Here is a 17,262-nt window from a genome sequence, read left to right as displayed (position 1 = left end):
AAAAAAGATATATTACAGCATTAATTTATAGTAACTCACATGTATAACATCCTTAGTTTTTATTTTTGTCACAATCAACTGGAAGAGTTTACAAGGAAATAAAAGAAATTAGATGTTAAGGTAAAAGACTTGAATGATAATATTACATGTTTTAATTTTTATTTGTGCGCAATAATATTACGATGAGGCAACCTCTCCATTGTCCAAACTTTATCCTGTTGGTTTGTAGCTAGCGTCGATTTAAAATCTATTAGGGTAGTGTAATATAATTACGAGAGAGGCTATATATATATATATATATATATATATATATATATATATATATATATATATAACCATATATGTAAAATTAAAAGAAGGCTAATCAAAACTTGGGGCTGTATTATGTTCGCAAGAAGTTTCGTAGACACTTTGAAGTAGTGTCCTTTAATTATGTTCGCCGATCAGAGAATAGGTGTGCCCAGCCTTTTCACTATCTGGTCCTCGTGTTTGGATTTCTTCTATTCCGTATGTTATTGTGGTCCGGGTCTTTCTCTGTCCGTTTAACGGTCCTCGTGTTTGGATTTCTTCTATTCCGTATGTTATTGTGGTCCGGGTCTTTCTCTGTCCGTTTAACGGTCCTCGTGTTTGGATTTCTTCTATTCCGTATGTTATTGTGGTTCGGGTCTTTCTCTGTCCGTTTAACGGTCCTCGTATTTGGATTTCTTCTATTCCGTATGTTATTGTGGTCCGGGTCTTTCTTTGTCCGTTTAACGGTCCTCGTGTTTGGATTTCTTCTATTCCGTATGTTATTGTGGTCCGGGTCTTTCTCTGTCCGTTTAACGGTCCTCCTTCTATTCCGTATGTTGGGTCTATTCCGTATGTTATTGTGGTCCGGGTCTATTCCGTATGTTATTGTGGTCCGGGCTTTCTCTGTCCGTTTAACGGTCCTCGTGTTTGGATTTCTTCTATTCCGTATGTTATTGTTAACGGTCCAGGTCCATCCTGTTCGCTCCACAGAAGTTGGCCCAAAAGGAATCGTCACTTGTGAAAATTGAACCTGGATTATTATCTCGGAATTCTCCCCCACAAAGAGAACTCATTTACCACTTGAGCTACCCTGTTGGGTTAACATTTGATTTAATATAAGTATTTCGTTTCCTTTGAAAAAAAAAAACAAAACAAAACAAAACAAAAAAAAAACAAAAAAAAAAAAAACTTGGGGCTGTATTATATATATACTTTTTTTTTTAATTTTTTTTTAATTATTTCACATTTTGACCAGAACTCTCGCCTCTTTCGTCTCTCTTGCTCTCTGCTCTCAGCCTGACTGCCTCTCGCTACCGGAGTACCGGCTGCCCCTCTCGGCCTCTCGTCTCCTCTCAGGACTAAGGAGTCCTCGGTCATCTGTGGCTCTATCGCTCTGTCCCTGTCTGTGCCGAACGGTCGCACCTCGCCACTCGCCATTCCTCTGTGCCCTAATTTCGCCAGTCAGCAGCCCAGCAGGAGTCCTCAGTGAGTCAGTGTCTCACAATCTCAGCCTCTCAGGTTCGTATTTTTCAATTTTGCTCTATTTCTCTAATTTTATTTTTGCCCTAATTTCCCTAAGTCTTAGACTCTGTTAATTATATTGAATTTTATTGGTGTTGCCGTTGAATTTTATATGAATGTGAGCAGTGACTAATATTGTTTTTAATCAATTTAAATATTTAATGTATGCGGTTTTTGGATGATTTATGTGGCATGTGCTTAAGTGCTTTTATATCATTATATGAATTGAATCATGAGTACTGAGTCAGTGAGCGGCTAAAAATATTGTTTTTAAATCATGAATGTCGCATGTGCTTAAGTGGTTTTTGGATGATTTATGTCTAATAGACAAAATGAGCAGTGAGTATGTCTAAATGAGAGTGTAGAGGAGTTTTCAAAACCAATGTTTGATTATTGGATGAAAATGTGCCTTGTGGAGGTAAGAGAGGTTGTAACTTTGTTGTGGAAGTTGAGAACTCCATTTAACAATGAGACAATGATTTTATGCTCCCAAAAGGCCTGTTCAAGGCTTCTCTTTGTGCTTAATCGGAAAATAACAAACGTTAATATGATATATTTGGATGGATGAGTTTTAGTGCCTTTTCTTTTGTAACTTTGTTGTGAAAGTTTTGCTTTGCTTTAAGTATATACATACTAAGTACGGTCAATTGGCAATTGCTTGGTGTTACAATTGGCAGCATGGAGGAGATGTAAATGCCGCAGATCATACATGGCAAACAACATTACACTGTACTGCAGTTCCGGTTGCAGAGCTTTTACTCCAAGAGGGTGCTCGGGTAAATGTGGTTGATATATATGGTTATCAGGTATACTATACTTTTGCATGTATTTTATTTTTAGCACATGACACTTAACACATGAACCTGTAGCAGGCCGCAGTAGGACGAAAGGGCACCAAAGTAATTGAACATTTCAACTACTTTTTCCTCCATTGCCTTCCTATATATATTGGCATACTCCTCTCTGAAACAGAACATAAAGATCTCTCACATATAACTCCTCTTGAGTCTTCTTCGTTCCAGTTAATTACCTTCATAGCTTTCCATCAAAACTTCAATGGAGTACTATACCTTTAGCCTCAGCCGCCATTTTCTTCTGGCTGATGTTGCTGGTTTGGAGCAGTCTACTTGTTCTTCCTGCTGCAGCAGCTGGAGCAACTCCCCTGAGCCTCAATTTCTACCAAAAACTGTGTCCTCGCGTGGGAGAAATTGTTCAGAACATGACATGGGAACACACCTCCAACAAACTAGAACTGGCACCCAAGTTTCTGAGGATGCACTTCCATGACTGCTTTGTCCGGATGAGCTAACTTAACTTCCATGATATGCTTGCTTGTTAGCTGCTAGCTAGTATTGTAATAACATTTTTTTGTTTTGTTTTTGTTTTTTGTTTTTTGTTTTTTTTGTTTTTTTTGTTTTTTTTTTGGTTTTGTTTTTTGGGTGCAGGGATGCGATGGATCCATCTTGTTGGATTCAACTCCTAGAAACAAGGCAGAAAAGGATTCAATCTCGAACCAGTCTTTGGCTGGATATGATATGATTGATGAAATTAAGGTTCGGTTAGAAGAAGAATGTCCCAGGGTTGTTTCCTGTGTTGACATTCTAGCATTGGTGGCTAGAGACTCGGTCTCATTCCAGATAATTTATGTTTAAACAAAAACAGAACGTATGTACTTTAGCTAGCTAGGTAGGTAGCTATAATACTAAACTATTTGGTTTTGTTGAGTTTTTGCAGTTCAAAATGCAGATGTGGCCGGTTCCAGTGGGCAGAAGGGACGACAACATCTAAGAGACATCGAGGCACTGTCTGATCTCCCATCATCCTTCTCAAATATCTCCACTCTCCTCGGCGACTTTGCTAGCAGAGAATGGGATGTGCATGATCTTGTTGTCCTTGCTGGTTAGTTAGTTGTTTAGTTACAGACACCTCATATCATAGGATAGGATATGATGACATATGATATGATATCTAACTAACTCACCTGAAAGGACAACAAGATCATGCACATCCAATCCTCTGCTAGCAAAGTTGCGGAGGAGAGTGGAGAAATTTGAGAAGGAGGATGGGAGAAGAGACCAGGCCTCAAAGTCTCTGGAGATGTTGCCGTCCATTCTTCCCAATGGGACCAACCACATAGGCATTTTGAACTGCGCCCAAAATCCAACCGCACCTACACGTTTAGTATTATAGCTAGCTAAAGTATGTTCTGTTTTTGTTTTTGGTTAAGGTTTAGCATAAATTACCTGGAATGAAACAGAGTCTCTAGCCACCAAAGCTAGAATGTCTGCACAGGAAACAACTCCCCAACATTCTTCTTCTAACCGAACTTTAATTTCATCGATCACATCATATCCAGCTAAAGACTGGTTCGGGATTGCATCCTTTTCTGCCTTGTTTGTAGGAGTTGAGTCCAGCAATATGGATCCATCGCATCCCTGCACCCAAAAAAAAAAAATTATTACAATACTAGCTAGCAAGTAACAAACAAACAAAAAGCATGAATAATGTTACGTTGTTTGGTAGCTAGCTCACCTTTACAAAGCAGTCACGGAAATGCTTCCTCAGAAACTTGGGTGCCAATTTTGGTTTGTTGGAGATGTGTTCCCATGTTATGTTCTGAGCGACTTCTCCCACATGAGGGCACAATTTTTGGTAGAAATTCAGAGTCAGTGGAGTTGATGTTCCTGCGAGTAGAAGCTACAGACTGCTCTAAACCAGCAGCATCATCAGATGAAAATGGCGGCTTAGGCTAAAGCTAAAGCTGAACTCCATTGCATGTAATGTGGATTATACTAGCTGTAGGCTAATATATATATATATATATATATATATATATATATATATATATATATATGTATGTATGTATAATGTGAGGAATTATCTATAAACCTTCAGCGCAGCTTAGCTTAATTGCCCCATTTGATACAACAACAAAACCATTCTTTAATTTTATGCAACCACAAAACAACATATGATAATGATAGACTATGCATATATGCAATTTCCTCTCAAAAGTCCTCCATATGCATGTGCTAATAATTAACGATGTCAATTCTTTATCATTTGCCCAACAATTTTTTTTTTTTTTTTCTATTTGTTATGTGTGAATTGAACTACTCGAGGTGAGAAAATGATGAGTATATAAGTTTATAGAAGCTATGTATTTAAGGTATTACTTCATAGGTATGAAATAATACCCTAAATACATAGTTTCTATAAACTTATATACTCATCATTTTCTCACCTCAAGTAGTTCACACATAACAAATAGTAAAAAAAACTAAAAATTTGTTGACAGATCAGACGGATTGACGTTAATAATTATTAGCATATATGCATAATCTATCATATGTTGTTTTGTGGTTGCGTGAAAAATAAAGAATGTTTTTTTGTTGTATAAAATGGCATGCAATTAAGCTAAACTGAAGGTTCATTTATAATTCCTCATATTATATTCATCTACTAGCCTACAGTATAATCCACAGTATAAAGATTGAGTTGATGAGCTCATTATTCGTAGCCTAGTATGACTAGAGTTTATTATTCACAATGTAACATTGATTCTCATGCCAGGTTAGGTTTCTTATTCCTTGTAGGGCTCCTAATCTAAAATAGGTATAAATAGAACCCCACTCATACATGGGAAAAGACAAACAATTATCAGTAATACAAAATATCTACTCTCTCTAAATTCTCTTTATATATACTTTCTTCATATTTTTCATATACTCGAATTGTTATTTTAACGGTTGTGTTGGTTATCCGTTAACTGTCAAAAGTCATAAAACCAATAAAATAAAATAAAACGTAACAACATTAAATTATTAAAAAAATTCATTATAATGGTAATTAACTTATAAGATAAGGAGACTAGAGGTTCAACCTAATGTAGAAAAGGCAATGGAGAAGATAATAAAGACAAGATGTAATGATGTATAACGGATCGGATTTTTGGCCATCTCAACCAATACTAAGAAAAAAAAATTGTTTTGACTAATATAGCAATATAATGTTTGACTGGTTGTGTGTGAATTCGTTGTTATATGGACACTTATACCAACCCGAGTCCATAATATAAAATTTACATACTGAATTTCACCATTTATATATTAAATGTTCAAATTTTAAATTGTGAACATTTAGTACGTAAATTATGTATGTAAGTTATAAACATTTAATAGGTAAATTGTGAACATTTAGAATATAAATTGTAAACATTTAATATATAAATTATGTATTTTAGACTCAAATTTACTTTGTAAGGTGGACTCAGATCCATAAAATAACTTGACGTGTTATATTGGGCCGGCTTAATATGGTATCAGTCGTTATACTGTGCACCTGCACTGCGGTCAAAACGGTGCCGTTACTGTTAACGGAGCGCGCATTTTTTGGTGTGTTAATTATCAAATGAAACTACAATGTATCTAAACTGATGCTACAATGTATCTAAACTGACACTACAGTGTATCTAAATCGACACTGCCTCATGTATTATTTTATATATTATCAAATGAAATTGCAATTATATCAAAATGATACTGTAGTTGTGGTGAAATAAAACTGCAGTTTATATAAAATGAAACTGAATAACATTTTACATATTTGAGTGTATGTTGTGGAATGAAGCTGTAGTTCTATTGAAATTATCATGTAGTTGTGTTTTAAAAAATAAAATTAAATAACATTTTCACATATTTGAGTGTATAAATGTCGAATGAAACTGTAGTTATATCGAAATGAAACTGTAGTTGTGTTGAACTGAAACTGCAGTGTAAACATAATGAAACTAAATAACTAACAGAGTTACTTTTTGCAGAACGGGTGTCGTTTCTTTTTATTAAACAAAAACGACATTGTTTTGAAGCTCGGTGAATATATAATCGATTATGCACCGTGGTGCACGATATAATTTGTCATATGGTATGACATTAATTCTTTTATAGCTAATAATAAGGAAAGAGATAACAAGATACATAAATCCTAATCCTAATATATATATATATATATATATATATATATATATATATATATATATATATATATATATATATATATATATATATATAGGTTTTACACTTTTACTAATAAAATATTATATCAATCACATAATTTTCCTTAATTATGTTAATTTATAATTAAAATTAACTAATGATTCTATTGTATCAATTCTTCCATTGTAATTTAGACATATAATTCTTGGGATGGTATTTTAGGCATATAATTCTTGGAAATTATTAGACACAATGGAAGATTGGAAGCTAAGCAACATTAAAGGATTGGGGGAATGAAAGTAAATAATTCAATTAAAAACCAATAATGGAAAGGACGGTTTGGAATGAGGGAACATTTGAGTCAATGCCAATTCTAAGGATTAAGGGAAGTCAGACACAATACCAGGTTCCAAGATTGTCAAAACTGATTTGGTGGATTGACACATAACTTTAGTGATCTAATGTTAGGCTGAATCGAAATACAGAGATTGTCTCACTTTCGTGATATTACCGATTTTCTCAATAAAGCTCTAGCAATCTAAACCTCTAAAGTTCTCTAGTTTCGTGGCAAAATTTAAGGGTAGTGAGATGGGTCTAGAGGAATATTGACGGTTGTAGATGGGTCAAGAAGATATGTTTACCCCTTGATCACTGGTTGTCAATTTTCAAACTAATAGTGGTTGACAATATTGGGCCCCATATCTCACAACAAAAGGAACCCTAAATTGAGAATCTCATGTGCAATAGATATCAAATATGTATTAAGAATCTCATGTAAACCTCAATCCAAACCCAAGTAAGATTACTACACATTATATAAACTATACAAGCACATAAATATAAAAGCAAATAACCATAAAGATGTAAAATAAGATTAAACAATAACACTTATCTTTGATATAGAGTGGATCGATCCTTGATTCTTGTAAGGTTCAGGCTAAGAAATACAAAAGTCTAATGCTTTCAAAAGTAAAATCTAAGTCTAAACGATGAAAATCTTACAAGAAAACTTACATCCTATGCTACTGTTCATGCTTGCTGCCTCTTCTCTTTTCTCAGATCTGGAAAATATCAATTTATACTGTGCAACATGGTTCGGCGCACGTTTGTGGAAACGGAAACGCCATGGACTTTACCTTGCTCTTTTTGTGCTTCTAGGTGTCAGTTCACTTTTTTTTTTTTTTTTTTTTTTTTTGGTCCTGCTAGTATCATTGTATTATTGTGGCATAACCATTGAAAATATAATGGCATTTTGGTCTATTCAGTTCTAAGTGTTAATTCATTTTTTGTTGTCTTAGATTTATATGTGTCATTTCACTTTTAATTTTTTTCAGAACATCCCCGTTGGTCCTAACATTATTGTGACATGACCATTTTTTGTCCTACGTCAACAAATATGTTTAAATGACATTTTAAAAATGACGTTATTAACCACTCAAAATTATTATTTTTTATTCTTGGTAATATAACAATACAAAGGTTCTACATCTTCAAATAATCATATACACCAATAATACATTCATTGATGACATAAATAATCCAAAATGCATATCATATCATAATAGAACAAAAGTTGCTACCTGTTCAAAGTCTAGTGCAAAACCAGAAAATGTATAATTGAAAAATCACAAATCTACTTCATGACTAACTTTAAGTCTAGTGCATAAGTTTAGTGATAACATAAATTTATGAGGTAGACTTATGTGCTAGAGGGTTTGTCATGAAGTAGACTTATAATTTTTTCAATTGTATTTTTTAGATTTTGCAATAGACTTATATATTGTTAACAGTTTGTACTCCCTATTGATATATAGAGAATAATAACCTTCAGGTATGTATGTGACAACGAGGTTAAACGAGTTTCGAGCTGTTTAAGGTTCGAGGAAAATTTACGGCGATGACATTTGCGACGCCGCAGGCGGCGGCAATGAGACGGAGGATCGGAGAACGATTTCGACGGTGCTGAAGATGAAGAAGAGGTGAATCAACGGTGGATAATGAGGGGGAGGAAATTGATGAGGCCGTTGGGAGTTGTGAGGACGACAAGGAGATGATGATGATGAGTGAAAAGGACAGAGATAGGCTATTCTGGGAAGCATGTTTATCATCATCGTAATTTCTTCAATTCTAGGTTTCATCAAGTTACTTAGTATTCAATCTTAATGTTTTAGTATGATGAAGATTGTACTAGAATTTGTTTAGATTGATTATCCGGCCAACATTGATGGTCTGGTCTTTCTCCTGTTGATCTTCATATATTTATCATCATATCATCGTCACAATACACAAGTGTAAATAAATCAGATTAAGGTGCCATAATAATTTTGATTTTATAGTACTCCTCAAAACAAATATTATATATATACACACACGATAAGGATCAGGTGAGTATAACCCAATCTACATAAGATTTTGAAATCATCACATCATAATCATTCATATTTAAATTCAAAGATTCTAATACGGAGTATATATATAATCTAAGAATTGACTAGTCGACAATTCCTCCTAATTTCCCCAGAAGTCCCAGTCAGGACTTGGATGACTCACATCTTTTCCATGGATTTAGCAAAGGATTTGAAGTAAAAATCTTGATCAACCATTTTGTCCACAATCTTCCTCGCATGATAATCTGTAAGGAGTGTTGCGTCAGACTGGAACATTCCCATTTTCTGCTTGAGAATGACATAGTAGTCGGTATCGAAATCTTGAGAGCTGCCGGGATCCATCTCCACCACACTCATGTCGTTAAGATTCTTGCATTTTGTTCTTAACATGTCTACATATGAAGGGTTCAAGGACAGGTCTTGATCTCCCTTTCCAGTGAAGTTGTAGAGGCGGTTGCTGAACAAATTGCAATATAATATTTTAAGACTATTATGATGTTATTGAATTCGAACAAATAATTATATATCCAATTACCCGTGCGACGCACGTGCGGTTCACGTGCGACGCATGTTGGTCACTGCAATTTGTTCGGCAACTGGCTCTACAACTTCACAAATATGGTACGAGAATTTGTTTAGATTGATTAACCGGCCAACATTGATGGTTTGGTCTTTCATCTTTTGATCTTCATATATGTATCATCATATCATCATCACAATATGCAAGTGTAAATAAATCAGATTAAAGTGCCTTAACAATTTTGATTTTATAGTACTCCTCAAAACAAATATTATATATATACACACATCATAAGGATAGGTGAGTATCACCCAATCTATATAAGATTTTGAGATCACATTCTAATCATTCATTATTTAAATTCAAAGATGCAAATTACTTTTATTCTAATACGAAGTATATTATATAATCTAGGAATTGACTAGTCGACAATTCCACCTAATCTCCCCAGAAGTCACAGTCAGGACTTGGATGGCTCCCATCTTTTCCATGGATTTAGCAAAGGATTTGAAGAAGAAATCTTGATCAACCATTTTGTCCACAATCTTCTTGGCATGATAATCTATAAGGCGTCAGACTGGAACATCCCCATTTTCTGCTTGAGGATGACATAGTAGTCGATATCGAAATCTTGGGAGTTGCCAGGATCCATCTCCATCGCACTCGTGCCATTAAGATTCTTGCATTTTGTTCTTAACATGTCTGCATATGAAGGGTTCAAGGACAGGTCTTGATCTCCCTTTCCAGTGAAGTTGTAGAGCCGGTTGCTGAACAAATTGCAATATAATATTTTAAGAATATTCTGATGTTATTGAATTCAAGTAAATAATTATCTAATTATCTGTGCGACGCATGTTGGTCCTTGCAATTTGTTCAGCAACCGGCTCTACAACTTCACCAAAAAGGGAGATGAAGACCCGTACCATTAATGGTGTGACCACCTGCATGCAGACAAACAAATTAATTAAACCTCTAGGGTTAATATAATGTTACAACATAGTAGCTAGAAACTAGGACATAGCTAGTATTGTCATCCTATCCTATCCTATGATATGATATGATGTCTGTAACTAATTAAACAACTAACTCACCATAAAGGACAACAAGATTATGCACATCCAATCCTCTGTTATCAAATTCGTCGAGGAGAGTGGAGATATTTGAGAAGGATGATGGGAGATCAGACAGTGCCTCGATGTATCTTGAGATGTTGCCGTCCCTTCTGCCCACTGGAACAGGCCACATCTGCATTTTGAATTGCAAAAACTCAACAAAACCAAATAGTTTAGTATTATAGCTACCTAGCTAGCTAGCTAAAGTATATATGTCCTGTTTTTGTTTAAACATAAATTACCTGGAATGAGACCGAGTCTCTAGCCACCAATGCTAGAATGTCAGCACATGAAACAACCTCGGGACATTCTTCTTCTAACCGAACCTTAATTTCATCAATCACATCATATCCAGCTAAAGACCGGTTCGGGATTGAATCCTTTTCTGCCTTGTTTGTAGGAGTTGAGTCCAACAAGATGGATCCATCGCATCCCTGCACCCAAAAAAGAAGAAGAAGAAGAAGTTATTACAATACTAGCTAGCTAACAAGCAAGCATATCATGGAAGTTAAGTTAGCTCACCCGGACAAAGCAGTCATGGAAGTGCATCCTCCTTAGAAACTTGGGTGTCAGTTCTGGTTTGCTGGAGGTGTGTTCCCATGTCATGTTCTGAACAATTTCTCCCACGCGAGGACACAGTTTTTGGTAGAAATTGAGGCTCAAGGGAGTGGCTCCAGCTGCTGCAGCAGGAAGAACAAGTAGACTGCTCCAAACCAGCAGCATCAGCAGATGAAAATGGCAGGCAAATGACGGGTCTTGATCTCCCTTTCCAGTGAAGTTGTAGAGGCAGTTGCTGAACAAATTGCAATATAATATTTTAAGAATATTATGATGTTATAGAATTCGAGTAAATAATTATCCAATTATCTGTGCGATTCACGTGCGACACACGTGCGGTTCACGTGCGACACATGTTGGTCATTGCAATTTGTTCAGCAACCGACTCTACAACTTCACAAAAAAAAAGGACATGAAGACCCGTCCTTGACCCTCATATGCAGACATGTTAAGAACAAAATGCAAGAATCTTAATGGCACGAGTGCGGTGGAGTTGGATCCCGACAACTCCCAAGATTTCGATATCGACTACTTTGTCATCCTCAAGCATAAAATGGAGTCGGGAGTGTGCGAAGATGAGGCACTAAAGTGCACCATTTTGTGTTTGAGGCTGACAAAGTAATCAGAATCAAAATCACGGGAGCTGCAGGGATCCATCTCCACCGCACTTGTGTCTTTAAGATTCTTGCATTTTGTTCTTAATATGTCTGCATATGAAGGGTTCAAGGACAGGTCTTGATCTCCCTTCCATGTGAAGTTGTAGAGGTAGTTACTGAACAAATTGCAGTAACCAACACCAATGGTGTGACCACCTACGAGGCCGGCATTTTCAGATCAGATCACATAATTTAATTAAACTTGTTAATATAATGTTACAACTGTAATAACTAGATACTAGGACATAGTATTGACTTGAGGGAAACATGCAACCCAATCATTAGCTTAATTAATATAATAATTATTAGTCAATTATACTAATATATGTGTAATTATATTTTTATAACTTCTGTATATATATTATCAAATGTGTTGCATATATGTTAATTAGTTAATAGTTGACAGTATATAACTTTATTAGATTTTTAATTTTTAATGGTGGGGACCAGATATGCCCGATTTTCAATAGTTGAGTGAATGATTTATTTGTGATATCAAATGTAGAATGAGTTTTATTACCACATTTAATATCACACCATTACAAGACGAGTCCAAATTTGACTCTTACTCGATAATTCTATGAATTGGAAACTCTACAATTCTTTCTAACTTCTCCAGAAGTTTCAGTGAGAACTTGGATGGCTCCCATCTTCTCCATAGACTTAGCAAAGGATTTGAAGAAAAAATCTTGATCAACCATTTTGTCAACGATCTTGCTGGCCTTATCATCGGTCAGAAGTGCTACGTCGGATTCAAACATTCCCATGTTTTGCTTAAGGATGACAAAGTAGTTAGCATCGAAATCTTGAGAGCTTCCAGGGTCCATCTCCACTGCACTTGTGTCTTGAAGATTCTTGCATTTTGTTCTCAACATGTCTGCATATGAAGGGTTCAAGGATGGATCTTGATCTCCCTTTCCTGTGAAGTTGTAGAGCCTATTGCTGAATATGTTGCAATGCCCTACACCAATTGTGTGACCACCTACGTTTCCAATGTAGTAACATTATATTTCTTGCAATTTGTCTATTGGGCACTAGGTTACCAAGTCCAAGTCTTAAAAAATATGTAAGATAATTACGAAGCCCAATAGAGCGGTTCAAATTGGAAGTCCAGATTTATTAATTAGCACACTTATCATATATATGATTAACATCTTTCAATTCAATGGCATTTAATGCTCACGCGTGGAGCTGCCGTTACAACATAACAGATATATAAGAGAGCATCTTGAATTGGAACTATTAGTATCATTATCATTACTTTGTAATGTCTAAATAAGAGTAGCATACCTGATAAAATTACAAGATCGCCAACATCAAGTCCTTTACTAGCAAAATTTTGAAGGAGGGTGGAAAAGTTTGAGAAGGGTGAGGGGAGGTTTGCCATGGCCTCAGTTTCTCGTGAAATGTTGCCATCCCTTCTGCCCATCAGCACCGACCACATCGGTGTCTTAAACTGTCAAATTGAAGGACATGTATTTAGTACTTCGTCACACACACATATAAAGATAAAATAAAAAGTCTATATGGACAACATGCTTTGATACTCAAATACAAATTGTGGGCATTGAGTAAAATAACAATAGTTTAATTTGGATTGGATATATAGTACCTGAAATGAAACGGAGTCCCGGGCAGCCAGAGCTAGAATGTCAGCACAAGAAACAATTCCAGGGCACTCCGCTTCTACAACAACCTTAATTTCGTCAATAACATCGTAACCGGCTAGAGACAGGTTTGGAATTGCTTCTTTCTCCGCTTTGTTCGTGGAATTTGACTCCAACAATATGGATCCATCGCATCCCTGCACCAAACACAACAAAAGCTCTCACAACACTACCAAGCTAAGATTGCCAGCCTAGGTAGCTAATACCATGTAGAATGAAATTCACCAAAGCTTTAATTAATTTGTACATATATATACTCACCCTGACAAAACAATCATGGAAGTGCATTCTGAGAAACTTGGCTGCCAGTCCAAGGTTGTCGGAGGTGCGCCGCCATGTTATGTTCTGAACAATCTCTTCCACTCTAGGGCAATCTTTCTTGTAAAAATTCTGTTTCAGAGGACCTGCTTCAGAAACAACACCACAAAATACCAGAAGAAAACTGCAAACCAGGATCAGATAAAGATGGCGGCTTGGGCTTGGGCTTATAAACTCCATTATTGTAGTTATCGATCTGAGGTTTAATTTTATGCAGTGGGTTCATGCCATTTTATAGACACAGATACACAGAATTCATGTATGCAATGCCATAAAATAGCATTATTAGTTTTGCTGTTTTTCTAAGTATATATTAACCCCATGAATAAGCCACGTACAATGCCATTTTAGTTTTAAAATGGGTATATTAGCTAGCAAGCTGACTTGAAATGCAAGGCACATTCGTTTCATCTTCCGCAAGTGAGGGAGGAGACTATATATATATATATATATATATATATATATATATATATACACACTTTTAATAATACTTAGCTTCATTTAGTGCGTATTTAGCACATGCATGGTATTATTATTATTATATTATAATTATTTGATGAAACGAATTCAATCCGACATTCAAGTTACAAGTGATTGATGAACATGAATTAACATGGTAATTTTAATTTAAGAATTGGGAACTCTGCAATTCTTGCGAACTTCTCCAGAATTCCCTGTGAGGACTTGGATGGCTCCCATCTTTTCCATGGATTTAGCAAAGGATTTGAAGAAGAAATCTTGATCAACCATTTTGTCCACAATCTTCCTGGCATGATAATCTGTAAGGAGTGCTGCGTCGGACGGGAACAACCCCATTTTCTGCTTGAGGATGACAAAGTAGTCGGTATCGAAATCTTGGGAGCTGCCGGGATCCATCTCCACCGGGCTTGTGTCGTTAAGATTCTTGCATTTTGTTCTTAACATGTCTGCATATGAAGGGTTTAAGGATGGGTCTTGATCTCCCTTTCCTGTGAAGTTGTATAGCCTGTTGCTGAATAGGTTGCAATGTCCCATACCAATCGTGTGACCACCTACATTATATTTTCAGATGTTAATATTATGCTACAACTTAACATCACCATGAGATCGATAGATGTGTAATTGGGGCAAACGGTAACCAACTTGGTTTGATAATTGGCTTGGTCCCAAATTTGACTCCTTACGGGAGATGACTGGTAGAATAATGTGATAGACATGCACCCGACCTGGAACCACCCGAAGAAGAACTGAAACATATATTTACTCTAACACCAGTTTATTCAAGACAGGACAATATAATTATGGTGAATAATGTAGACTCGGCTCCTCATTAGTATGAGACCGTTACTTAAGTAGTAGAACGTTGGAGGCACTAATATAAATTGAAGACTCTTCGTTATGTTAAGCAGGACACACGGAATATTTTGTACTGAAACTCTAAAGCAATACAACTGTACTTGTTCACTTTCCTAATATTATCCGGTAACATATTTATACACACACACAAATATATATATATATATATATATATATATATATATTGCCCTTCTCAATTTGAGCTGATGAGACAACCTAGGCTGATTAACCTTCTCATGATCGTTTGCTAACTATTAATAGTCTAAAGTTCAATCAATTTGAGCTCAGATCAGCTCGAATATGTTCAATAAAATTTTTATTCATATATATATATATATATATATATATATATATATATATATATATATATATATATATATATATTATAATTATATATAATAATTTTACAACCAAATGACATAACAAAATTCAACATGAATCTCGATTATACCCATTTTATAATATCTAAAAATATGAACATATTAGCTAAGTTTGTAATATTATATTTAAATTTATATATATAATATATATACAAAATAAAGAGTAGTGGCTCTTGATCTCATGTAGATCTATGAGATAGTTGGGATACGGTTAATATGGAAATGTAATACTTATACTAAAAAATGTAATACTAATCATGAATAAAGTATATTATATTGTTACTTATAATAAGGGAGAGTGTAATATTTTCTAAATATATTTGTCAGAGTCAAATTTGAGTAACTCGATTATCACAATTCACAAATAGCTTGACTTGCTTATACGGTTTATATCTGTCCCTAATTCTCTCTCTCTCTCTCTCTCTCTCTCTCTATATATATATATATATATATATATATATATATATATATATTTTTTTTTTTTTTTTATTAGACCACGAGGTTTGAGGCACCTTTAAACCCGTATATTAGTTCTCATTAATTTGCATCGGGCGCATCCAATTAAGGAACAAAGTGGTGGTTTAATTGGTTTTTTCATATATGGTGTTTAGATAAGAGTAAAGTACCGGATAAAATGACTAGGTCATGGACACCAAGTCCTTTACTAGCAAAACGTTGAACCAGGGTGGAGAAGTTAGAGAAGGGTGAGGGAAGGTTAGATAAGGCCTCGCTTGCTTGTGAAATTCTGCCATCCCTTCTGCCCATGGGCACCGACCACATCTTCTTCTTGAACTGCAAATCAAAACTCCATACATGTTTTTAGTGTTTTGTTCATATATATATATATTGTAAGTACATACTGTGTTTTTAGGTCAAATCATTAATTACCTGATACGAAACGGAGTCCCTAGCAGCCAAAGCTACAATATCTGCACAAGAAACAACCCCGGGACATTCTGCTTCTATTGCAGCCTTAATTTCGTCGATGACCTCGAAACCTGCGACAGACAGGTTTGGGGCCGCTGCTTTTTCTGCCTTGTTGCTCGTCGTTGAGTCCAATAATATGGATCCATCGCATCCCTGCACCAATATGCATGTTAAAGAGTTTCGGGTTAAACCTTCTTAGAATTAACCGTCAAACCTTAATTACAACACACCCGACCAATAATACAGTTTAGTTGTGAGAATATCGGATGTTGTATATATATATATATATACTCACCCTGACAAAGCAATCATGGAAGTGCAATCTGAGAAGCTTGGCGGGCAGTTGAGGGTTACTGGAGGTGCGCTGCCATGTTATGCTCCGGACGATTTCTTCCACGTAAGGGCATTCTTTCTTGTAAAAATGCTTTTCCAGGTGACTTGCTTCACAAGCAACAACACAAAACACCACAAACAAACTGCAAACCAGAATCAGGTTATGGTGGCGGCGGTGGCTGAACTCCATTGTTGTAGTAGTTACTATATATATATATATATATATATATATCCTCCAAACACCTTATATATATAGAAGATTGACTATTTTATATGCAATGGCTGCAGCCAATTTATAGATACTGATGACAAATGGCATTCAATTAAATAGGAAGCTAGATAAGGACTGTGCTCTTTAATATATATATATATATATATATATATATATATATATATATATATATATATATATATAATACTTAGCTTTGATTTACGAAAATTACCCTGTGGCCGGACTGTGACCCTAGTTGACAAATGATCACAATGAGATAACCAGTCTAAATTGTCCATTACAGATCAAACTAACAAGTTTAATAGACCGCTAC

General features: G+C 35.4%; 2 protein-coding genes and 1 pseudogene across 2 annotated transcripts; 1 reads left to right on the top strand and 2 right to left on the bottom strand.

Moving 5' to 3' along the window:
- Positions 1 to 2,210: 2,210 nt before the first annotated feature.
- Positions 2,211 to 11,465, bottom strand: LOC109191242 (annotated as a pseudogene).
- On the top strand, positions 2,587 to 3,434 carry LOC109191243 (peroxidase 47-like). The gene is made up of 3 exons (XM_019341826.1): positions 2,587 to 2,793; positions 2,976 to 3,120; positions 3,265 to 3,434. The coding sequence occupies exons 1-3, from the start codon at positions 2,587 to 2,589 to the stop codon at positions 3,432 to 3,434; spliced, it is 522 nt and encodes a 173-aa protein (XP_019197371.1).
- An 832-nt stretch (positions 11,466 to 12,297) lies between the features above and the next one.
- On the bottom strand, positions 12,298 to 16,952 carry LOC109191240. The gene is made up of 8 exons (XM_019341825.1): positions 16,680 to 16,952; positions 16,346 to 16,537; positions 16,084 to 16,249; positions 14,377 to 14,773; positions 13,686 to 13,938; positions 13,370 to 13,561; positions 13,048 to 13,213; positions 12,298 to 12,739 (listed from the first exon to the last, which is right to left on the bottom strand). Exons 1-8 carry the CDS (start codon positions 16,905 to 16,907, stop codon positions 12,336 to 12,338), a joined length of 1,998 nt encoding a protein of 665 aa, XP_019197370.1. The 5' UTR covers positions 16,908 to 16,952; the 3' UTR covers positions 12,298 to 12,335.
- Positions 16,953 to 17,262: the final 310 nt, after the last annotated feature.

Source organism: Ipomoea nil, unplaced genomic scaffold (genome assembly GCF_001879475.1).
Source record: "Ipomoea nil cultivar Tokyo-kokei standard unplaced genomic scaffold, Asagao_1.1 scaffold1619, whole genome shotgun sequence".
Lineage (NCBI taxonomy): Eukaryota > Viridiplantae > Streptophyta > Magnoliopsida > Solanales > Convolvulaceae > Ipomoea > Ipomoea nil.
Note: the sequence above shows the minus strand (reverse complement) of the source record. Positions and strands in the feature narration are given on the sequence as shown.

Excerpts from the sequence above, each read along its gene's own strand:
- LOC109191243 (XM_019341826.1), top strand. The coding sequence starts at position 2,587 with ATGGAGTACTATACCTTTAGCCTCAGCCGCCATTTTCTTCTGGCTGAT. Across the intron at positions 2,794-2,975 it reads AAACTAGAACTGGCACCCAA|GGATGCGATGGATCCATCTT; the intron begins GTTTCTGAGGAT and ends TTTTGGGTGCAG. Across the intron at positions 3,121-3,264 it reads ATGTCCCAGGGTTGTTTCCT|TTCAAAATGCAGATGTGGCC; the intron begins GTGTTGACATTC and ends GAGTTTTTGCAG.
- LOC109191240 (XM_019341825.1), bottom strand. The coding sequence starts at position 16,907 with ATGGAGTTCAGCCACCGCCGCCACCATAACCTGATTCTGGTTTGCAGT. Across the intron at positions 13,214-13,369 it reads GGGACTCCGTTTCATTTCAG|TTTAAGACACCGATGTGGTC; the intron begins GTACTATATATC and ends TCAATTTGACAG. Across the intron at positions 12,740-13,047 it reads CGATCTTGTAATTTTATCAG|GTGGTCACACAATTGGTGTA; the intron begins GTATGCTACTCT and ends TTGGAAACGTAG.